Source organism: Camelus bactrianus, chromosome 3, assembly GCF_048773025.1.
Source record: "Camelus bactrianus isolate YW-2024 breed Bactrian camel chromosome 3, ASM4877302v1, whole genome shotgun sequence".
In the NCBI taxonomy this organism is placed as follows: Eukaryota; Metazoa; Chordata; class Mammalia; order Artiodactyla; family Camelidae; genus Camelus; species Camelus bactrianus.
Genome location: NC_133541.1, coordinates 11,588,955 through 11,614,302, shown reverse-complemented (window position 1 = coordinate 11,614,302; position 25,348 = coordinate 11,588,955). Strand labels below are relative to the sequence as shown.

At 37.5% G+C, this 25,348-nt stretch overlaps 1 protein-coding gene across 1 annotated transcript in view; it reads left to right on the top strand.

Moving 5' to 3' along the window:
* Positions 1–25,348, top strand: part of DNAH5 (dynein axonemal heavy chain 5) — a 193,974-nt gene that overhangs the window by 44,670 nt on the left and 123,956 nt on the right. Inside the window, exons 20-31 of the mRNA XM_074353814.1 lie at positions 1,277–1,467; positions 1,556–1,643; positions 6,518–6,651; positions 11,391–11,592; positions 12,172–12,407; positions 13,755–13,973; positions 15,024–15,086; positions 15,390–15,628; positions 16,531–16,771; positions 18,873–19,072; positions 21,687–21,840; positions 23,360–23,523. Of these exons, the coding sequence (XP_074209915.1) occupies positions 1,277–1,467; positions 1,556–1,643; positions 6,518–6,651; positions 11,391–11,592; positions 12,172–12,407; positions 13,755–13,973; positions 15,024–15,086; positions 15,390–15,628; positions 16,531–16,771; positions 18,873–19,072; positions 21,687–21,840; positions 23,360–23,523 (2,131 nt within the window). The remainder of the gene's footprint in view (positions 1–1,276; positions 1,468–1,555; positions 1,644–6,517; positions 6,652–11,390; positions 11,593–12,171; positions 12,408–13,754; positions 13,974–15,023; positions 15,087–15,389; positions 15,629–16,530; positions 16,772–18,872; positions 19,073–21,686; positions 21,841–23,359; positions 23,524–25,348) is intronic.

The window sequence follows — 25,348 nt, the reverse complement described above, 5'->3', positions numbered from 1 at the left end:
ATTGGCATCCCATTTAATCATTTTGTAATAAGGTGAAAACATGTGAAATGAATTATTTTAATTAGTGAAAGAAAATAGACATACTTTAAAAAGAAGATATATAGAAAGATAATTTCATTGTTAAATTATTAGATTATTAGCCAGTCTTATAAAATGAGAAAGATCTTATTAATGCTGTGAACTCCAAAGGAGTATTTTTTTTTTTAAACGTATTTTCATCTCAGTTTAGTACTTTCCGGCTGGTTTTCTCATTCTCAATACAATCATCTTTCCCTCAGCATCCTTCAGAAATAGGTGTTGTGTTTCCCAGGTGGGCCACAGAAATCCTTCAAACCTCGAGACATGGTGAAATTAAATTTTAAATTAAAAATATAAAAAAAGTAATGGTAAATAATTAAAATTGAAAAAATAATAGGGCAATAAAACCTTTTTATTTATTTTAAATATTGGTGTTTTAGGGAAAGTGTGTTTAATATTTAATTAAAAGTGGATGAATAGAAGTGGAAACATTAAAATAATTTTTTGTTTGATGGCATAGTTTATTATGTTTCCTTTCACTTCAGAATGGAGGGTAGTCCTTTGACTTAGGGATCATATTAGAACTTAGCAACTGTTGGTTGATATGCTGAACATCGTTACATGTCTTTCCCAACTTTTTATATTACAAGTATCTCCAGCTATATGTATAGTTAAACACACAGATAGCCACATTTATATGTCTATATTTGTACCTATATCCAACTTTAAAAGCCTCTTAGATGTAAATGGTGAATCACACTTTATTTCTTCTCCACTCTAACTGCCCCCAGTTTGGATATACTCACAGTGGTAGGAAAGACATGTGTTATGTGAAATTCCAGACTGGCTATTTGTTCTGACTTAGGCTTGTTCTGACAGTTGTCCACGTTCTTCATTCTACATTTAATTTGTTGGTATCCTGTTATTTGGATGGTGTCATCTTCAATATTTTAGATAAGAGTGTGTATATTTTGGCCTGGCTTTGCACGGTGCGTTTCCCTTCTGGAGAGTGTACCTGTAGATGGTAATCAGCAGAAAATGGCTTGGGTTTCCCTGAACTGTTCTGTTATATTGAGTAAAACTAGATACTCCATTAGTTTCTATTCATTCATTTCATTCATCCATTCAATAAATACATATTGTCCAATGATAAACCTATTATGTATTGTTCTAGATGCTTTAACTTTTCTGATAAAAAATGAAATAAATCCCATTTTAAATCAAAAAATTAAATCTTCCCTATTTTGTGTTAACTCAGACAGTAACAGTGCCTCTAAAACGAAGCAGAACTGTCTGCCCATTTTCCGGGCAAGCATCACCCTGACCATTCCCAACATCGCCATGGTCCCCACCCTGGAAGACATACAGCAGACGCTGAACAAAGCCGTGGAGTGCATCGTCACTGTCACCAAGGGGGTTAGACAGTGGAGCAGTGAGCTGTTGTCCAAGGTGGGTGTGGGATGAAGGAATCATTTCACGTGGAAGCTGCTGCTTTTATAGATCAGATGCAGATGAAAAATATCCTTTTGCGTTGTAGAAAAAGATGCATGAAAGGAAGGTGGCTGCTTTGCAGAATAATGAAGACAGTGATTCTGATGTTGAGATGGGAGAAAATGAACCTCAAGGTAAGTGCTGTTTTAGTCCTTTCTAACTAGTCATTGTCAATCAACACTTACTGAGCTAAGATGTATTTTCCCTCCATGCAATTCTCAAATCAGATTAGATCAGAATATTAATTTGTAGGCCAATTTTAAGTTTATAAAATATAAAGATTCATGTATTTTAATATCATCATTGTAAGTAATACATTGGCGACTGTTGTGGCTGCATCACTGTCCAGTGTAATGGGGGTGATGGACTGGGGGACAAGACGGATTTTTGTTTCACAATGTAAAGAGAAACTTGTCATCATCACAATGAATATTCCCTAACATTTGAGAGATATTTTTGTATTTTGACTCAATATGCATCCTGTTTTGCTAACATGCTGTGATTTTTTTTTGCTGTATATCTCATGGTTTTCATTTATATTTTGTAATATTAAGGAGCATATGACATCCAAGTTGCTAATGATAGTCCTACAAATATCTTCTTTTTTTTAGCTTTATGTTTTATTTATTACTTAATTATTTTATTTTGAGGGGGAAGGTAACTAGGTTTATTTATTTTAGAGGAGGTACTGGGGATTGAACCCAGGACCTCATGCATGCTAAGCAAGCGCTCTACCACATGAGCTATACCCTCCCCCAACTACAAACTTCTTTTAAACCAACTGTGCAAACAGCAGAGCTTGTGTAACTGTCAATTAGCGCTCATATCCCTTGGGATGTTAAGTAAACTAACCATGAGGAAGAAACTGAAACAAGTTCTTCTTTAAGATAATCTGTTACTGAGGAAGATGAAAACAGTTTAAAACAACTTTATCCAGAAATTACATTATTTATTTAAGATAAAAATCACATGTTATTATGTTAATTTTAATTTTTATATCATTTGGGGACATTTCTTAACTTCTTGGAATAGTTTAAAATTCAGAATTTTCTAAACTCAAAATATATTCAATCATGAATTATATCTTTGAGAGGAAAAATGTTAAATGAAAAATTGTTCATGTATTTTTGTCATGACAAAAGAGAGTTAAAAAAAGGAAGTAAGCTGCACTTTCTAAAAATAACAGCTTTGAGATATAATTTAGGTAATATAAGCTCACAGTGAAAAAAATGTGACAATGAATATATGTACGTTCATCTATAACTGAAAAGTTGTGCTCTACATTGGAATTTGACACAACATTGTAAAATGACTATAACTCAATAAAAAAAGTTAAAACAATTTAGATAATATAAAATTCACCCTTTTAAAGTGTACAATTCAGTGGTTTTTAGTAATTCCCCCAAAGAAACCCTTTACCGATTAGCAGTCACTCTCCATTTCCTCCCCTCAACCTCTGACAACCACTAATTCAGTTTCTGTCTTGATGGATTTGCCTATTCTGGACATTTCATAAGTCAGTCTGAGGAGTATTGAAATGAAATTTAAAAGGACTGAAATAATACAAAGTATACCTTCCAAACACAGTGAAATGAAATTAAAAATCAGTAACAGGTGATTTGGGAAATTCACAAATACATACAAATTAAATAACACACTCTTAAATAACCAATCAGAAAAAGAAGAAATCACAAAGGAAATTAGGAATTAGTTATAGGATAAGTGCAAAGACAACCACAAAACGCCAAAACTTATGAAATGCAGTTAGAACAGAGCTTAGAGGGAAATTTATAATCTTGAACACAGATACTACAAAATAAGAAATGTCTCTAATCAGTAACCTCACCTTCTATTTTAAGAAATTTATTTTCAAGATCACTAATTCTTTCTTCTAAAAGCTAAAATCTGTTGAGCCCTGCAAGTGCTTTCATTACATTTATTGTTCTTTTCAACTTGAGAATTTGTATTTGATTTGCTTCTCTATTTCTATCTCATTATTGATTGTCTCTATTTTGTGAGACATACTTCTCAGACTTTCTTTTAATTCCTTGGATAGGGTTTTCTGTAGTCCTTTGAACATGCCTTAATAGCTGACTTAAAATTTTTGCCTAAGTTTATTTAGGCCCCATTTCTTTGTTTTTCCTTGTTTCCTTTGCATTAGGCAACAGATCCAAAAAGACATTGCTGTGACTTATCTCAAGGAGTGTTCTGCCTCTGTTTTCTTCTAGGAGTTGTGTGGTTCCTGGTCTTACTTGTAGCTCTTTAATCCATTTTGAGTTTATTTTAGTAATGATGCACCCATTAGCAAAGGAAACCATCAACAAAACAAAAAGACAATCTACTGAATGGGAGAAAATATTTGGAAATGTTATGACCAAGAAGGGGTTAATATCCCAAATACATAAATAGTACATACAACTCAATGTCAAAAAAACCCAGCCAGATTAAAAAATGATCAGAAGACCTAAACAGACATTTTTCCAAAGAAGATAGCAGGCACGTGAAAAGATGCTCGACATTGCTAATCATCAGAGAAATGCAAATTAAAACTGTAATGAGATATCACCTCACACCTGTTAGAATGACCATCATCCGAAACAAAAACAAAAACAAAAACGGAGAAACAATCAAAAATGTAAATGACAAATGTTAGCAAGGATGTGGAGTAATGAACTTTCTTACCCTGTTGGCGGGATTGTAAATTCACACAGCCACTGTGGAAAACAGTACAGAGGTTCCTCAAAAAACTGAAAATAGAGCTACTGCATGACCCAGCATTTCCACTCCTGGGTATATATCTGGAAAAATGAACACTAATTCAAAAAATACCTGGACCCCAGTGTTCACAGCAGCACTGTTTACAATAGCCAGAAAGCAACCCAAGTGCCCACAGACCACTGAATTAAGAAGATGTGGCATATATGCACAATGCAATACTCAACCATAAAAAAATGAAATTTTGTCATTGGCAACAAGATGGATGGACCTGGAGGGTAATTTGCTTAGTGAAATAAGTCAGACAGAGAAAGCCAAATACCATATGTCATCACTTATATGTGGAATCTAAAAAATAAAACAAATGAAAGAATATAGCGAAACAGAAACAGACTTACAGATAATAGGGAACAAGCTAGTAGTTACCAGTGGAAAGAGGAAAAGAGGGAAGAGGCAAGATAGGGGTATGGGATTAAGAGATACAAACTGCTATGTACAAAATAAATAAATAAACTACAAGGATCTATACAGACCAGGGAATATAGCCAAAATTTTATAGTAACTTTAAAATAGAATATAATCTGTAAGAAATCTGAGTCACTATGTTGTACATCTGAATCTAATATAATATTGTAAGTCAACTAAAAGTTGATCAAAAGTCAATCAAAAGTTTTTTGTCTAGTAATTCCATTAGTGGGCTTTCTCATGTACAGTTTCTGTTGGCTATTTTTGGTTCTATGTGTGGTTACCACCCTTCTGTATCTTTGCTTGTCTCACAGTTTTTATTTTTGTTAAAAACTTAATACTTTAAAGAGTATAATGTGGCAACTCTGAAATCCGATTCTTTACCCCAGGGTCTGTTGTTGTTACTGTTTGTTTCTTTATTGACTTCCCTGGACTAATTCTGTAAAATTCATCCTCCCTGTGGAGTGCACCAGTGAGGTCTCTGCTTGGTTAGTTTAACAGTTAACTATGATTGCACAGAAATTTCCTTTAATGCTTTGAACCAGTAAGTCTTCCACCCTTTGCCTAGGGATTTGTGTGTGCATTGGAGCACCTGAAAGCTCAAGAAGTTTTCAGCACTGCCCTAGCCTTTATTTACTGTCTGTGCAAGACCTCAGTTCAGCCAGAGTGAAAGACTGGGCATTTTTGGGTCTTTCCTGGGCATGTGCACAACTGTGTACAGAAGCATGACCTTCTAGAGCCCTGGGAACATGTCAGGGTCTCACAGTGCCTTTTGTGGACATCCCATTCCCCAAACGTCTCGTTTGCCTCAACTGATATCATTGCCTCAGGCAGCTGTGAAGTTAATTGTCACTGATCTTTTTAAAAACATTAAAAAATTACTTTATATTATTTTTTGTAGTGGAGGTACTGGGGATTGAACCCATGCAAAGCACACACTCTACCACTGAGCTATACACTCCTCTCCCCCAGGTCTTTTTCTTTTTTTTTTTTTTTAATTGAAGTGTAGTTGACTTGCAGTGTTAGTTTCAGGTGTACAACACAGTGACTTGATATTTTTGACGTTATGAAATGATCACCACTCTGCGTCTGGTTACCATCTGTTGCCATACAGAGGGATTACGACATTATTGACTCTGTTCCTTACGCAGTACGCTGTATCCTGTGACTGGAGGTTTGTACCTCTGAATCCCTTTTTTCTATTTTGCCCACCCCCTGCCCACATCCCCACTGGCAGTCATGAATTTCTTCTCTGTATCTGAGTCTGTTTCTGTTTTGTTCTGATTATTGTCTGACAATCGCCTTGGGGACAGGGATTTTCTCAGGTCAAATACAGATAAAGTCTTTGACTGGGACTTTCCCAGGGAGTTTCCAGAAAGTCAAATGGTGAATTCTATGGGACGTCTTGAGGCGCTGTAAACCCAGGCTGGCCCCTCTGGCGGCTGCTAGGCTGCTGTGCGGTTTTCACAGCCACAGTGGTTCTCCAAGCACTCCTGTTTCTCAGGGCCACCACACAGCCAGCGGGCAGTGGGCGTAGAACAAGTTCAAAACCTCATAAAACTCACTGTTGTTACCAAAATTCCCCAAATTTTTTCTTGAGGAAACAAACACTCCTTGAAGTGTTGGAAGCTTTGGTTAATTTCCAGAGTCCTGCAAAAATTGATATTGACAAATTTCCCCAGTGTTTTCAATTGCTTTTATAAAGATTTTCTGGGGTCCTTACTTTACCGTTACAGAAATCCCCTCACCTTTTAAAAGCATGTGCCCTGTGCTGTTAATATAAATGTTTTTGTCTTTTCTTTCTTTTTTTTTTTTTTTTTGCTTTTAGATACCTTTGAGGTAGCATCTGTAAACTTACCCATTCCTGTGCAAGCCAGGAACTACTATAAGAATGTGTCTGAAAACAAAGAGATTGTAAAATTAGTCTCCGTGCTTAGCACAATCATCAACTCCACCAAAAAGGTATGCCAAGAGGATTCTTAGCCAGGGCTCTGTGCTGTACAACATGTGTCTGTGTGAAGTTCAGTGGAAAAGCTCATCCTCCATGGATCCTGGGTCTTACCCACTCTGCCTCCAGAGAGCAGCTTACGGAATCTCGTATGTGCCCAGCAAATGTTTGTTTAACTAAAGATTTTTCATTCTAGATTGCAAGGGGAAAGAGAACTGTTATTTTTGTGTTTTATATTGTCTTCTGTTGAGTGCCTTTAAACTATTTATGTAGTTATGTAGTATAAATAAATCTGTTAAAAAATTGATATGTCAAACCACAAACTGGACTGGTACGGTAATCCACCTTCAAAGAGTCAGTGACGCTAAAGCTGACTTGTATCATTTGAAATAAAATAAGATTTACACTCAATTTTTCATATTTGTGTAGTCAGGCAAATCTTATAAACTATCAGATGAAAATTTATCTGTATAGTCATGTGGATATAATACTGAGAATATTAAAAATATTAATATTATCAACACAAACTTTTATTGGACTTGGATATAAACTCAAATTAATTTTTTCTTACAACTTGCTCTTCTCTCAATTATTTTTCTGTTCTTGTGGTCAAAAAGGTTCAAAATCGTGAAGTCAATTTCTACATAAGAAAAAATCTATATTCACATGGCCACTAAGACTTGCTGACTCTTTAAAACTGTTTCTCAGTGTTGAGGGAACAGTTACTACTCAGTAAATACATCTATCTTTTCTGTTACTCAGTTTTGATAGAATGAGTTTCATTTGTTTGCAAGTGTTTTGAAAAGCTACCTTTGCTGTCACCATGTGAGGAAATGTTAAGTTTAGTTTTAATGTGTTCCTAAGGAGGCTGGAAGCTTTTGCATTTATGCATTTTCAATTTTCCTTTCTTAATGTATTGAAGGTCCTGCATTTAATTTTGCCCTAGGATAAGTGTTCACATAATTCAATTTAATAGATGTCTGTCTAGTGCTTAGTTTATCAAACTCTGTTCTAAATGATAAAGGTAAGTAGAGTAGTCTCTGATGATAATAAACATTCAAATATGTTTTCAAGTGTCTCAGTAATCAGAAAATACAATAAAATAAATCAATAATAAAGTCCATTCTTTCCTCTGAATATAAAGCAGCCACTATTATGAAAACCTAAGAGTAGGACAGTAGTTGAAATCAATATACTACTGGCAACAAATCTGTGTCATTTTTGTTCCATTTGCCTTTATATCATATGGAGGAGATGTATGGATCTTATGTCTTCCTTAAAATAATAGAAAGGGTTGGCACTTAGAATAACTTGAAGGACCTTTTTCACACTGATAGGATGGCCAAACTATTTCTGGAAGAATATATGCATACTTGGCCATAGTGCTAGACATGGCCACCACAGCCATAAACCCTTCTGAATGATTCTTCCTCAACCACAGAATATCCTCTGATCCCAGCCCCTTTCCTCTGGCCATAGCTGATTGGATCAGAATGTAAACCTGACCACAGCTCATACAACTCAATAACAAAAAACAAAAACCCAATCAAAAGATGGGCAGAAGACCTACATAGACATTTCTCCAAAGAAGACATATAGATGGCCAACAGGCACATGAGAAGATGCTCAACTTTGCTAATTATTAGAGAAATGCAAATCAAAACTACAGTGATGTATCACCTCACACCTGTCAGAATGGCCACCATTAAAAAGTCTACAAGTAATACATGTTGGAGAAGGTGTGGAGAAAACGGAACCCTCCTACATTGTTTGTGGAATGTAAATTGATGCAACCACCATGGAAAACAGTATGGAGGTTGCTTAAAAAATTAAAAATAGAGTTACCATATGATCCAGCAATCCTACTCTTGGGCATATATCTGGAGAAAACTGTTATTTGAAAAGATACATGTACCCCAATGTTCATAATAGCACTATTTGCAATAACCAAGACATGGAAGCCATCTAAATATCCATTGACACACACAAACACACACACACACACACACACTATGGAATACTACTCAGCCATAAAAAGAATGAATTAATGCCATTTGCAGCAACATGGATGGACCTAGAGATTATCATACTAAGTGAAATGAGTCAGAAAGAAAAAGACAAATATCACATGATATCACTTATATTGTGGAATCTAAAATGTGACACAAATGAGCTTATTTATGTAACAAAAATAGACTCACAGACATAGAAAACAAACTTATGGTTACCAAAGAAGAAAGGGGGAAGGGATAAATGAGGAGTTTGGGATAAGAAGATATGAACTACTATATCTAAAATAAACAACAAAGTCCTACTGTATAGCATAGAGAACTATATTCAGTATCTTGTAATAGACCATAATAGAAAAGAATCTGAAAAATAATATATATATATGTATATATTCAGTTTGTTGTACACCAGAAACTAACACATTGTAAATCAACAATACTTTGTAAATCAATAATACTTCAATTTAAAAAAAACAATGTAAATCTGACCTACACTCAGCACATTTCATAGGTTGGTCATCGACTTATAACACTGCCTGACTTGAAACGATGGGCTGGACCAAACACTCAAAATAACCTTGGCAATTCAAATAACTTAAGTAGAGCAGCCCTACATATGTAGTTCATGTAATTTTTCCTTTAGGCTTGAGGTTACCTATGCTTTCATAAGTTCCAATCTAATAAAGACAGACACTTTTAGATAAAACAAATGAAAGTCTAAAACTTATTTAGTTAGGGTATGTTCTTAAAATTATAAACTACTGGGTGTTGAAAGAGCTCAGGATTTGGGAATTTATACCCATATTCAGGAATCTTTGACAATCTGTAATTCATTCTCCAAACCATCATACATTTGTGAATATGTCTACAGGCTGTGGCAGTGCATTCTGAGTGTGCTTGTCAAGCTCTCAGCCCAAGGCAGGGGATCAGTTGTGGCTGGGACAAGTGGTGACAGGCTTAGTTTTCTGCATTTTAATGAGTGAGACATCTCAATTCTGAGGTTCTGAGGGACCTTTTAGCTGCATGTGTGGCGTTGGAGTAAAGTTACTCCTTGCCTTAGTACAGGTTGGTGAAATTTGCTTTAAGTAATTCGACCATTTAGAGTGCTGTTGGTGATGCTCTATTTTTTTTTAAATGGTATTTTTTTTTAACTCTACTTCAGTTTAAAGATATTTTTCTCATGCAGAAGTAATTCTGAAATGATAACATAAGCCAAGAGAAAAGTTGATTACCATGAAGTATAAACATTAGAAATGAGAAGACAAATTTTAATTATTTTTAGATGATATGATTATGTACCAAATAATCCATGGGTGCTAACCTGAAAAAAAATATGGCCCAGTGAAAGTTAAAAGTCAGTTCAAAGATAACTGTAGGCATTTCTGCTGTAATGCAATAAATATATTCCTGAAAAGCCTGTTTTGCAAAGTTGCGCACTTAATATAACATGGATTATGAGAAAAAAGGCTGTGAGACAGACATGCCAAACTTTGGAAATTTTGTAACCAGATAATAAAAACAACACCAATCAGAGTAAAATATTAACCTATCAATGACGTTATAATCAGTATTGAACTTTACTATCAAAAGGTGAAAGAAACTTAGTAGAAGGTAGTGTAAGAAAGAGTTGAAAATGCTGAGTTACAGATAAAATATACAAAGATCAAGTCTAATTGTTCAGAAAACATTTTCAAAACAAATTGGTAACCAAATTGACCCGAAAGAAAGAAGTGGCAAAAAGAATTGTGCCCCTGTAGGACTTGCTGCTTTAGTGGGTACAGAACAAAGTGCTGGGACAAGTAAGCTTTTGATAATGTGACCTTCCCATCAGATTAACATCATTCCCTATTTGCCAGTTGTGAGAGAACCAGTTCATCCTACGGGAGCACACTTTGTAGCAAATAGGATGTTTGCTAAAAACCAGTGTTTTAAGAAAACTTATATGCTATCCATAAAGTTATAAGAATAGTGGGAAAAGATCCTTTTTACAGTAGCAACATCACAGAAAAATATCTAGGAACATACATAATCAGAAATTTGTGGGGTCTTTGTGAAGATTTCTCTAAAACAGAATGAATAATTAAAAAAATAGGAATGGGAAGATTCAGAAATATATACAATGTTTCTGGATGGACTGATTTAATATTGTATGGATGCCAGTCCTTAGCCAATATATACACATTTTATGTAATTCCATGCAATCTTTCAATGGGGTTTGATGCTGAATATATTCTGTTTGCCCCTCTAGATCTAATCTCCACCCTCTGAATTTAGGGAGCAAGTCAATAGGTTTCCATTGAGGCTTCCAGTAGATTCAACCAATGAGACTCTTAGAGGAGCTCTGAGCGAGGGAAGAGACTGACCTCAGAGCATTTTCCCCTCTCAGCACCACCCTCTCTGTGGCATGATCGTGAACTGCAGTTTTTTGACCTGAGGTCCAGCTCCAGTTCACAGGGCCCTGTCCACAGGAGATTTCATGGATTCTCTCTCTCTCTTTTCCCCCTCTAGAACCTGTCCCCCTCTCTTTTTGGCTAGGGCCAGTAGCAGTTTCATTTGTTAATAATCCTGGGTTACTGTTTACACGATTGTATCTAGTTCCAGTTCTGTGGCATTTTCAACTAGTCACACAGGTCACTAAATGAGACATTTTAATAAATCCCTGGGAACCACCAGGAGTTGACATATTCACATATGTCATGGTGTCATTTCTGATTCTCTACACAAATCTCTTATTTGTATTCTAGGAAGTTATTACATCCATGGATTGCTTCAAACGCTACAATCACATTTGGCAAAAGGAGAAAGAAGAAACAGTTATGACATTTATTATGAAAAACCCCTTGCTTTCTGAATTTGAATCCCAGATTCTCTACTTCCGAAAACTAGAGCAGGAAATTAATGCGGAGCCCGAGTACATGTGTGTGGGCGCCCTTGCTCTGTGCACAGGTTGGTTCATCTTCTTCCAGACATAAAAATCCAGCAGTGTTGTTCTGTCTCTCTACCTAGGTTAGTATTCCAGAGAGTTCTAACTCTCTTCAAGATTGACTTTCCTTTTATGAGGCTCAAGATTTAAGACCAATTTGTAGATTTGTTTTTAAGTCCCTTCCACATAATTATTTATTCTGGACTATTTTGAACACTTTGCTGCTAAACCTTGAAATAAGTGCTAATTCAGAGGAGGGATGAGTCTATATTTAGAGTTAAAATGTACCCTTTTAAAAAAAAACTTTCTTTAAGAAATAACAATAACAAACATTTGAGGCTTATCCCCAAAAGTTTTGATAATGTACGTTTAAAATATTTTTTGGCACTTTGAAATGTGTTCTGAACTGTGGCAAAACAAGCTTGATAAAGTGAATGAATATATAATATTTAGGAAAAACTAACTTTTTTTCCAGTTTGAGCTTTCAGGTGTTAGAGGGCTATCAGCCTGCAAAGTATTTACTATTGGTGAACAGTGGCACTGTGTCTCCTCATACCGGTTCAAGTTTTTCAAACTGAACTGTGGGCATTTGGGTTTTACAGCCGACTTGAAGTTCACCTTGACTGCTGAGACGAAGGCCTGGATGTTTGTCATTGGCCGTCACTGTAACAAAAAATACAGAAGTGAGATGGAAAACATTTTTACACTTGTTGAAGAATTCAATAAGAAACTGAGTCGGCCAATTAAAGACCTTGATGATATTCGAATTGCTATGGCAGCACTGAAGGAAATTAGGGAGCAGCAGATCCCCATTGACTTTCAAGTGGGACCTATCGAGGTAAGTGATAACAGTTTGCTCTATAGAAATGTCTACATATGTTGGGTACTATTAGCTGAAATATTGACTAGGTCTGGACTGGAGTTACAAATAGATGCTAAACCTAAGAAGAACAATTTTAGTAATGATAATATCTAACTTTATAGGGTGCCTCATATGGGTCAGTTCTAGTCCTTTCCATGGCATCTAAGGCCCCTAAGGGCTGAGCCTAAGATAAGGATTTCTGTACGAGTGATTTATTGATGACATGGGAGCAATGGAGTGAGCACAACAGGAAGGACGAGGTCAGGGGTGGGAGGAAGCGAAGGGAGGGTGTGATCTTAGCTGTAGACTAACTTCCACCTAATCCCATAGGGGTTTCTGGAGCATGACTTACACCACACAGTTGATGCCACCTTGGCAAGGGGGACTGTCCTTTATTTCCCCTTATCAGTTGGTCACTGACTGTAATCTCACCATGAGGAGGCCCCTATTGGCTGAGGACAGTTTTCAAGGGGAAGAAGGCAGCTTGATCCCTAAGCCAGCACACCCAACAGTTGGGGATGTAAATACCAGCTGGTAAACAGGACCTGGATGGGGCACTGACAGTGTCCATTCATGGATTTACCTATCTTAACTCGTTTAATCCTTGCTACAACTTACACACAAGGAAACTGAGGATCAAAGACGTTATACCATTTGATTAATGTTGCACATTACTTTAATAATCACGTATTCATTCAGTGTCTATGGGGAAGAGCAATGGTGGGAGAAGAGACCAGAGATTCTTAGGAAAAATCCTTTCTCATGAAAACCAAACTTTACCTCATTTTCATCTTCTAGGCAAGAGACTAGGCCAGGATTTTGCATCCTGAGGGCAATGACTTGGCCCAGGCTCTGATTCAAGTATGCCCTCTTATGTCTTACTATGGGAATCTTTTACCAACAAAGTGAAATGGAATGGAGTTAAAACTCTGGTTTATTTTGTTATTCTAAAATTAGCGGTTAAATTGTTGGATGTTTTTAATTGACTTGATTTAATTTTGCAGTCTTCAAATACATTTTAGGAGCCTAAGTAAAAAGGCTTTTTGTTTGGATACTGATTTACAGTTTTCAAAATGCATTTAAAGTGATATTTTTCAATATTCAAGAAAATCCTGTGACACAGTCAGCAAATTTTCCCATTTTACAGATGAGGACACTGAAGCTTAGTGACTCAGTTACTCACTTAAGCTTTTCCAAGTTTGCAAGTAGAGTAACTATAAGTGTCTGGGCAGTTTCCTTGTCATGCTGAGCTTTTCCATTCTAATGCTTTAATATGCATCTGACTGGCAGAAATTAAATTTTCCTTTTTTTTTTTTTTGATAGGAGTCCTATGCCCTACTTAACAAATGTGGGCTTCTGATAGCAAAGGAAGAGATGGACAAAGTCGATACTCTGCGTTACACTTGGGAGAAGCTTCTGGCACGTGCCAGTGAAGTTCAGAATGAATTAGTCTCACTGCAGCCCAGTTTCAGGAAAGAACTTGTTAGTACCGTGCAGGTCTTCCTCCAAGACTGTCACCAGTTCTATCTGGACTATGATTTGGTACGACTTGAGCTTTCTCTGTTTGTAATTTGGGGGAAGAGTGAATATAGCATGCAAAATGTAGTTGTGGTTTAAAGATTATATGTCAAATTTAATGAAATCTGCTAGGAATGGAAGTTTTATTTTCATGAGAGCAAAGATAGTACCCTTTCACAATCCTTTTCCCCCTTACGTTTCATCCAGAGTGACTTAACAGTAAAATGAAAATTTAGAAGTGCTGTTTATGTTGTATCATTGGTCTCTTACTGAAGTTGAATCTTTCTGGATTTGTGTGGACAAATACTGTTCGCATAGGGTTGTAGTGATCGTCCTTCCCAGAGCACCCATTAGTTCAGAAAATACTTAGAACTGCCCTTGGTGCTGAAAATGCAAAAGTGGACAAGCCAGATGGAGTCCATAATTTAATCATACATAAATAAGTTTCAGTGCAGAATCTTCTACACGGAATATGTTGTGTAAGGACACCATTTCCAGCCAATTATAATGTTTTACAGAAAGGAAATATGTAGCCTGTAGGGTAAAATTTGTGTATATTAACTAGTAGCACACAAACCACAAAGTGAATGAAGTTAGGAGACTGGATTCATGCACCAACTTCACGGATAAAGAAGCACAGAAATCCAGATATCTAAGATGGTCTATTGTAGGAAAACCTGATTGGAATGTTAATATTACAGGGCACTTTACAAAAAGATTAGAGTGGTGAACTCTGTGAGGTATCTGGCATTAGTGTTTTAGGTCAAAACCAGACATTGTGTGTGCTTCCTACAGAATAGTTATTGACCCTTCTTTGCCTGTGTCACCTAACATGTTTAATTTTCAAAATTTCTTGACATATGGAAGTTGTGGCATTAACTTGGCTTTTTTTGGCCTTGAAAATATTTTCAAATGAATCACTTTCCTGAGTCCTTTTTTATAAATAAAAAACTAAGTTTCCTATCATGTACTTAGTACATGAGAACTAAGTTTGATATCCAAATACTTTGAGCTCATGAAATTTGTATGCAAACACTTCATTTATTTTCTGTTTATTTTAACGTGTTGTTTCAGAATGGGCCAATGGCATGCGGCTTGAAACCCCAGGAAGCCAGTGATAGGCTTATCATGTTCCAGGTGACCTTTTTAGTTTTTCTGACCTTCCATACAATCAAAACCTTAATGTATTTTAAACACATACATTTTTCCCCTTAATATAGAGAAGCCCATTGTGGAATATAGCATGTAGTTACATTAAAAAATATGATTTGGTATGGTTATAATTAGAATTGGTTTCTATGTAATTAAATATACTCATTTAGTGTTCTTACTTACATGTGCTCAGAGATCATGCATCATTTGCCAATCTTTTTTTTTTCATTTGTATGTTTATTCATGTGTGAATCATTTCTGATGAGTTTTCACTTGTATTTTTATTAGAATCAGTTTGATAATATCTATCGGAAATACCTCACCTATACTGGGGGAGAGGAGCTTTTTGGCTTGCCAGTTACGCAGTATCCCCAGCTTCTCGAAATCAAGAAGCAACTAAATCTTCTACAGAAAATATACACTCTGTACAACAGCGTCATAGAAACTGTAGATAGCTATCACGATATCCTTTGGTCAGAAGTGAATATTGAAAAAATCAACAGTGAACTTTTAGAGTTCCAGAACAGGTGAGAAATTAAGTGTTTAGTATGCCCAGAGCTCTTGAACCTCAAATGCTTTCCTCTTTGATAGGCTGTCAAGTTCTTTTTTCACTCGGATGTTTCAAAAGCACAACGTGCTGCATTGCTCTTGTCCGTTGACATCACCCTTGTCAAACACTATTTATTAATTACCCCTGTGTGTGCCTGGTGAGACAAGCACATCCTTTAAACCTGGATGAATCTTGTCATGGGCTTTTCTGCAGCTTAGAGGGAGCTGATCTCTATTTGTATTACAGTTACCAAACATTTGAAGTTTATGTTAGATGATTTCCCGGAATAAAAGCAAGAACCCTGTGATTTTTCTACATCTTTTAAGTGTTGAACCCAAAGAAAATGGAGGGTCATGTGTTGTGTTTTTCAGTTGACAGCCTAGTACACTGTGCTGTGCTCTGTGCTTAGTAGGGTCTCAATATGTGTTTGTAGAATTGAGTTGAATTGGGAAGTACCCCTATGCTTTCAAATAATGCCTTTTATGTAGTTAATTTTTATGAGGGAATTGAAAAAAAAATCATTCCTGATTGGAAGGAGTAATGTTCTATAATGCAAAAGTATATTACAAACAACTATTCTCTGAGTCATGAGATTTACAAAAGTGACAGGTATTCAAAGCGACTATTTTTGATAGATGTGCAAACAGTCAGTCTTGGACTGCAGACATCCGGGCTTATAGTCAAATGATCTTTCGTATTGGCTTTTCTTCTTCTTTTTTTTTTATTGAAGTACAGTTAGTTACAATGTGTCAATTTCTGGTGCAGCACAATGTCCTAGTCATGCATAAACATACGTATATTCATTTTCATATTCTTTTCTATTAAAGGTTATTGCAAGGTATTGAACATAGTTCCCTGCATATTGGCTTTTCTTTGCAGATGTAGGAAGCTACCCCGGGCCTTGAAGGACTGGCAGGCTTTTTTGGATTTGAAGAAGACCATTGATGACTTCAGCGAGTGCTGCCCATTGCTGGAGCACATGGCCAGTAAGGCCATGATGGAGAGGCACTGGAAAAGGATAGCTGCTCTCACTGGGCACAGTTTAGATGTGGGGAATGAAACTTTTAAGTTAAGAAATATTGTGGAGGCACCGCTTCTGAAATACAAAGAGGAAATAGAGGTACACTGATGGAGGGTACAATGTGGTGGGAAATTAGAAGGTTCCGTGGGATGTATTTGATAGTATTCCTACATTATGGACTGTTGGAGCAGTCAATCATGCTAGGACAACTAAAACTCCTTTCCTGACATTTAGCTATTAATTCCTTCAACAGTGTTTAGGAGACAGGTTCTGTGTTAAGTGCTGGGGATATAAGAATGCATTCCTGCATTCATAGATCATTAACTTGTATAATTAAATAATTATACAAATAAAGGTAGAGTTACAAGCTGCGGTAAATGCCACTGACCACTGAAGTGGAAGTATGCTGCTCCATGAGGGCCTCTGATAATGGGGCTGGACCTGTCTAGGAGTCAGGGGAGAGCAATGAAGGTTAGGGAGGCTGGGGTGTGTGTGCATGACTGCTGGGTGAAGATGGTGTGCTTGTGTGGAGAGGTGATGAGGGGCTTGGAAAGTACAAAGAAGACAATGTCAGGCAGATGGAACAACATGTGTGAAGGGTCCTGAGGTGTGTTTGGGGCACCAGAAGGCCAGGGTGGCTGAGGCATGGAGAGCGGGGAGAAAGGAGACAGCTAAGGATGGGGAGACGGAGTGGGGCTAGAACATGCCATTGATTTCAGTCTTTGGAGCAGTAGGAGGCCATCTGGGAGATGCATTTTGAGCAGGGGATGACATGGTATTTGCATTTTGTGATGATCACTCAGGTCGCTGTGAGGAGGAAGGACTGGAGGAGGCCATGGGGCAATGCTGGGAAGACCAATTGGGAGGTTATACAAATATCCCAGGCAAGAGATAATGATGGTCAGATGAGGTGGCAGGAAGCGAAGCTGGAGAGGGGAGAAAAGATTGATGAGACAGGAGGAAAACTGGGTAGACTTTGACGATGGAGAGAACATGGTAGAGAAATGGGGGGGAGCTAAGGATGAACTCCAGCTTTGTTGCTGAGAGATCTAGGTGGATGATGGTGCTTGTCACTGAGACAGGGAATATTGGAAGGGAATCAGGTGGAATGACAAGGTGCAAAGACTATGAGCTTGATTTAGGGCATGAGTTTGATATTTCACAGACTGTGTCTGGGATTCCCTTGATGCATCCAAGCAGAGAAGCCCAGTAGGCAGATGAATGTGGATCTATTCAGAGAGGCAGTGCAGAGCGAGACAAGAAGAGGGCAAGGAAGGGTTTGACCAATGGTCCAGGAGAAGATAAGGCTGCAGAGAAGACAGAGAAAGTGATCAGAGAGCTGGGAAGAAGTCAGGTTCTGTTAATTCCCTCCTCTCATACTGCATTGATTTGACTTTAGAGTTAAATCAGAGACACGTTAAATTTTGTCTTTGATTAAAGCTTCAAAATTTAAAAGACTATTGCATATCTTTTTTAATCTTAATTTTTATAGAGATATAATTTATATTTAACATTATGTAACTTTAAGATCTGCAGCATATTATTTGATACATTTATATGGCAACATAATCACCATTGTAGCATTGGCTAGCAACTCTATCTCATTTATCATTTCTTTTAGTGGTGGGAACAATTGAGATCCAGTCTGTTAGCAAATTTAACATTTATAATATAGTTTTCAATCTATAATCACTGTAGCATAGATTAGAACTCTAGAACTTATTTATCTATTAGTTGCGAATGGGTATAACATCTCTCCCATTGCCCCACCCCCAGCCCCTGATAACTACCATTCCACTTTCTGTTTTTTTCAAGGTTTTTTTTTTTTTTTTTAAAGATTCCACATTCAAGGGCTGTCATATAGTATTTGTCTTTGTCTGACTTACTTCACCCAATGTACTTAAGGTCCATCCATGCTGTCACAAGTAGCAGGATTTCTTTCTTTTTTTAACGGCCAAATAATATTTCACTGTTGTGCTATCTTTTCTGTCATCTTTCTTTCTGGACTAGTTTGGTGGGAAATTTTACAAATTAGGGTAAATCTATATCTACATAGACGCCATTTATTATATTGCAGTTTAGGTCAAGAAATATAAGTGTATTTAGAGACATATAAAGCAAAAGATAGGACCTCTGCTGATCAAGACTATTCAAGAAGCATGTGTGCCTTTCATGTGATAAAATGATGAAATTTTAATAGGACATCTGTATCAGTGCGGTGAAAGAGAGAGACATTGAGCAAAAGCTGAAGCAAGTGATTAATGAATGGGACCACAAAACATTCACGTTTGGCAGCTTTAAAACCCGTGGAGAGCTCCTCTTGCGAGGAGACAGTACGTCGGAAATCATCGCCAGCATGGAGGACAGCTTGATGTTACTGGGCTCCCTACTGAGCAACAGGTAGGGAAACCATCCATCTTTTCCCTGAGATTTGAGAACCATACTAACAAACACTTCAAGGGAAATTGATCAAAAATTGCAACAATGCCCCTTGTACAATTTATTCAGCATTAAAAGTACTTGTTTTAATTTTAGCCTTTGGCACAGCACGGATAAAACTGTTTCTATTTAATTATCCTCTACTTGTGGGATGTGTCTGGGACCATCAGTTGGACGAAATAATGCAACATGTAATTAACGACTTGCATCTCACGGAACATTTCAACTTCACTTCTGACAAGCCTCACTGCACAGCTGACAGCTCAACAGGCTCTAGATTCCAGGGGGAAAATTATTCTGAATTTTAGAATAATTATGCCACTTGGAAAACCTTTTTGCCAACATCTGTGGACTAGACACTCTCAGTTGGGTACATACTTTAATGTGATGACAGATTAAGATAGAAAATGAATTTCATTCATAAACAGAAGTAAAACAGCACAGACTAATGCCAGCCTAACGTTTCCATTTGACAGTAACAGCAGAGCCGTCATGCTTTGGACATGCGAGCCAGAGACTCATAAACTTAGATTTCCTTGGTTCAATGCTTCCTTTTGCTTTTTCTGAAATAATTTTTTGTTCACCAGGATTTTCTCGAGTAAATGGTAATGGTGTAAAACGTGGATATCATTGAGATATGAATTTTTGTACTATCCTATCTTTAAAATGTCACTCTATCCTCTGTGAATTTGTGTATCAATCATTTTAACATAGGAAGTAATAACCACCTAAGACTGTTTTGATAAAAATTCGTCTACTTTACTTGATACACCTAAGTGTTTGAAATGAGTAATATAGACTATAAAATTAGATCTTAGAGAGTTAGACCACTGCTAACCGTGAGTCTGAACTACTTAGGATTTGGTGAGTTTTAATAAATTTGGTTGTTCTTCACACCCAGTCAGAATTAAGGACAGGTGGAAGATAACATATCCTATGGAGGCAGAAAAAGTACATGTATAAATTAAGTAAACATCACCTGTGTTAGGGATGGGGAAACTTTCCTTGCCAATGGCATCGGATCCACAGAGTTGTATGAGGAACACGTATTCAACACAAATTTATGGAACACCTACTATGCGCCAGGTGGTCTTCTAGGCGCTGTGGATAGAAGAGTGAATAAAACAAAGATCTCTGTTGCAATGGACCTATATTCTTGTGAAAAGCATAAACAAAAAACCCCAGAAAGATGTGTAGATTATTAAAAGAACCTGGTTAACAATTAAGAATATGGAAATTAAAATTTTACTCATTAATACGACTAATATTTGTGATGACTTCAAGTCCATATTATGTTGGCCTGGAGAGATTAATAAAGGGAGAAGAAAGAGAAGAAGAAAACAATGGAAGGCAGTATCATTGTTTAGGATTAAGGTCGTCTGCAGGTAGCAGAAGCACCACATTCAACATTGCTTCAGCAAAACTGAAGTTGATGTCTTTCTCAAGTTAAAGAAGTCCCGAGATCGATGGTTCAGGTCGGAGTGTGGACTCCACCACGTCCCTGGGGACCCACACTCTGTCTGGCTCACTCTTCTGTCTTGTCCAGGTGTAGCCCTTCTCCTTCCTTCTACCCCTTACATCCAATGGTGCCGCTCACTTCTCGTCTGGAAGAGTGGTTTTCAGCCTTGGCTACACAATAGAAACCCCTAGGGAATCTAAAAAAAATCTCAACGCCTGGGCCCCATCCCAGACTGACTGAATCAGAGTTCCTGGGGGTGGGATCTAGACAGGCCTTGGTAGTTTTTAATATTTATCAGATAGTTAGAATGTGCAGCTAAGCCTGAGGACAATTGATGTGGAAATTAACCCTGCAACTGCACATCGCTGCAAAGGAGGTTGTGAAATTCAGTATTTTAACCAGGCAGCTGTGAATCAAGGTAGAAATGGGGTGCTCTCTCTAAAGGAGGAGAAAAAGACATTAGGGGACCATTGTCAGTTTCTGCCTCAAGAAGAAAAAGGGAAGATAGATTAACTGGGAGAGAGGCAGAAAAGTGGCCATCAGGGTAAACGTGTGTACACGCAGAAACCCTCACACATGCTTATACACACAGACGTGGGTGGACAGGAGCGGATGGGAAGTTGGAAAGAGGCCCAGAAGAGGGGAAGCTGCAGGGAGAGTCCAGATAGTATCATATTTGAAAATTGAATTAGTTATTGGGCCCCTGCCAACAGCTCTGTAATTGCTCCATATCACATGAGAAACCGGAGGCTGTCCGGAATAAGCACAGAAGCTCAGCAGAGAAAATGTTTTACTCGTGGCCGCAGCAACGATGACCAGAGTGATCCTATTCCAGCAGCTGGGTGGAGTCCAGGGTGATCCCTGAACTCCTTAGATGATACGTCTCCCGCCTCCCTGTGCTCTGGGTCAAAAGGGAAAAAGTTGGTACAATATCCAGTATGTGGTGATGAATTAATCACTTGGTAGCATCATTTTAAAAGCCAGTGGCATAAGCATAGTTGTAAAGAAATAGGTCAAAATTAGGATTAAAAAAAAAAACAAACCTCTTTAGTTGGAAAACACCAATAAAAACAAAACACCCCAAAAATCAAATTCTGAACATATTTCTCATTTTAGGTACAATACGCCATTCAAAGCCCAGATTCAAAAGTGGGTGCATCACCTTTCCAACTCAACAGACATCATCGAGAACTGGATGATGGTGCAAAACTTGTGGATTTACTTAGAAGCCGTCTTTGTGGGAGGAGACATTGCCAAGCAGCTTCCCAAGGTTTTAGAATTTTTTTTTTATGATTTCATTAGATTTTGAACTTAAAGAATTAGCTAACAACTCATAATTCCTTAAAAAATGCAGTTATATTTTAACCTTTATTTCAGCTACCCTCTCCCCAATCTTTTTGTTTTTGTTGTTGAATTTCTCTTCAGAGAGAGAGAGAGAGAGTAATTGTGGAAAAGAAGGGGCGTGCAAATGACAGTAAGAATGCTCCCAAACCGGGAAGTTTTATAGGAAATGGGGGGGTTAAAAAAAACAACAACAAAGAATGAATGCCTGCATAGTTGATACGCTTCTTCAGATAATTTGAAGGTGGAATTTGGAACAGGGTGGAATTACAGACTAGTTATCTTGACAATGGTAGGATAATTTGTTCTTCTACCACTGACAGTTTAAAATAACTCACGCTATACAATGTACTCAATTATATCTGTACTGTAAAGTTGAGGGGTGGAAATCTGCGGGGCAGAACTCCCAAACAAAAAGGGCTTCTTCTCAAGATGTTGAGTGTGTTTTTTCTCATCAAACTGTAATCATCTCACTAGGTACTAGTGTATTTTGAGATTAAAAAAAATTTTTTTTTTTTTGCCAAATCTCAACAATTCTTATCCAATTACCTTAAATTGTTTGCAAAATTATAACGTTTTAGCAATATATTTGAGTTTTAGAAACACAGTTATGTTGAGTGTTCGCTTCGTTTACGTTTCCTAGTTTTCTTTTAGGTTAGTTTTAAATTTAATTATAAGGGACAGATCTGTTAGCTGATTTATTTTTTTAGCTACCAGTGAATTGTATCCAGACATTCAAATTTTAAGTATTTATTTTTGCTTTTATATTTTGGCCTGTTTTTCTTTTTGATGGGCGAGGAAGCATCTCAAGTTGGACTTAATAATGGAAACTTTCACATACACTGTTGAGGGAGCTGGGTGAAGTTTCTTGCTCTCATGTTTGATGGTATGTGCTTGTTGGTAAAATGCACATCACCTTCTTTCTTAAGGAAGAAAATAAACTTTATTCCTACTCTTTCAACATAATCTGTGCATTTTCCATTTTTCATACAAAATCAATTTTTAAAAATTTCAGAATATTAAGGTCATCCTGTAATTAATTTTGTACCTTATTTTCAAATGTTTGTTTTCTAAATACACAAACAATTCAATGTTCTATGCAGAAAACTTGAAAAACACAAGATTCACTGCATTTGGCCGTTAACTGCTGGAAACAACTGGGAGGGTCCTTTCCTCCCAAATGGGCTTGTCTTGTATTATTAGTCTTAACTGTTTTTAGTTAACAAAATGGGGTATCAAGTTTGAGCTAAAGAGTCTTGCTTAAGAAAAGGGGGTGCTATGGTACAAAAGGCCAGAGGAGAGCTGGACTAGAACACATGTGACATTTCAGGCATGTGTAGCTGGGTATCCAGACTGGTCAGAAGCCTGGCCTCAGTGGGAGGTTTGTGAGATGCTCTGTCCTTGAGATCACCAACGTGTCGAAGTGTGCTTTGCTCTTGTTCTTACAGGAAGCCAAGCGCTTTTCCAATATAGATAAATCTTGGGTGAAGATCATGACTCGAGCGCATGAGACGCCCAACGTGGTTCAGTGTTGCATTGGCGATGAGACCATGGGGCAGCTGTTACCGCACTTGCTGGACCAGTTGGAGATCTGCCAGAAATCCCTAACTGGGTGAGTTCGCTGGCTCTGTGAAGGCTCTTAGTTGCCTAGAGATGAAAGGGATCAGAGAGACTAGACAGGATTAACCAAACTGGTTTTCTTTTTCTAAGACTTAATTCATGTCGAATGTTGTGGCATAGATAAAGCTGATAGTTTGGAGACTTATAGTCTCTCCAAGTTACTGGATTTTCCCTGATGCTGGAATTATAGGACTTATGGCTTCTTCCATCACTGGGACAACATCTTGTGAATATTCTCATACAGTCCTTGTTTTTAAAATTAATATGCCGATCTTTCTGATAAACATCTGAAGAACCAAACTATTCCATTACTATTCAACCAAGAACAATATGAATAGTGTGTAGTGTACACAAGAAGTCAAGATTATACAAAAATGAGAGCCTGAGCTGATATCCATCAACACACACACACACGTGCACTTACATATATGGATGAATTCCAAGAATGATAATGAATTTTCTCCCTCTTTCGCTAATCAAGATAAAATCATGAAGTAGAAATATGTTAAATAGTAATGTTATAAAAACCAGTTACCTACACATACTTTTATTTCCTTTTTATTTTTTTAAATTGAGGTATAATTGACACATAATATTAGTTTCAGATGTAAAACGTAGTAATTTTATATTTGTATATATTGCAAAGTGATCACCACAGTAAGTCTAGTTAACATTCATCATCCTGTAGAGTTACACATTTCTTTTCTTGTGATGAGAACTTTTAAGATCACCTCTGTTAGCAATACAAATGTGCAATACAGTATAATTAACATAGCCACCCTGCTGTACATTGTATCCCCATGTCTTAACTGTTTTATAACTGGAATCCACATGCTTTTGAATATCTCCCCTTCTGTTAATCTCCTTAGAATAGTCAGTGTCTATGGAGAAATTTTGGGTGAACTAGTGATTACTGTATTGGTCAGGGTTCTCTAGAAATTAGAACCAATAGGACGCACACACACACACACACACACATGCGCACATGTGTGCACACACACGCACACACGAGGAGAGAAATGGAGAGAGATGTGATTGTGGAGGCTGGCAAGTCAAATCCCAGGGTAGGCTGACAGCCTAGAGACCCAGGAAGAGTCGAGGCTGCTTCAGCTGAAGCCCCGAGGCCGCCTCCTGGCAGAATTCCCTCTTCCTCTGCTGGTTGGGCAAGGCCCACCCACATTATGTAGGGTAGTCTGCTTCACTCAAAGTCTGCTGATTTAAATGTTAAACTCATCCAAAAAAATCTTCATAGAAACATCTAGGACAGTGGCTACATAACTGGGTGTCGTGGTGTCATCAAACCTACACCTAAAATAAGCCATCACAGTTATCTGTAGTGCTGGGTGGGAGTAGCGTCAGGGATGAAAACCCTGCTGTGGGGGCGAGCGTAGCGCAGCAGCAGTGTGCGTGCTTCCCACGTGGGAGGTCCTGGGTTCGATCCTCAGTCCTGCTATTACATAAACAAATAAAATAAAAGGAAGATTTTTAAAAAACTGCACTGAGATGCACACTTATGAAGTGTCATATACTATGAGCATTTAACTCAGACTAAATGATCATGTTGCCTTGGCTGACTCTGGGTGGCCTGTCCCCATCCAGATGTCCCCCTGTCCTCAGTACCTATAATAGTACCCATAACACTGCCTGTGAACAGGCAGCTGTCCTGTGCACTGAAGAATTGAGGCCGCCTATGCTGGACTGTGCTCATAGTCACGGGTGGGGGTTAAAACACTGGGCACTTTGGGAAGATCTCTGTGAAGGAAATAGAGAAGTTGCTTAAACTTGAACCAAAAAAAAAAAAAAAATAGTGACAAAGC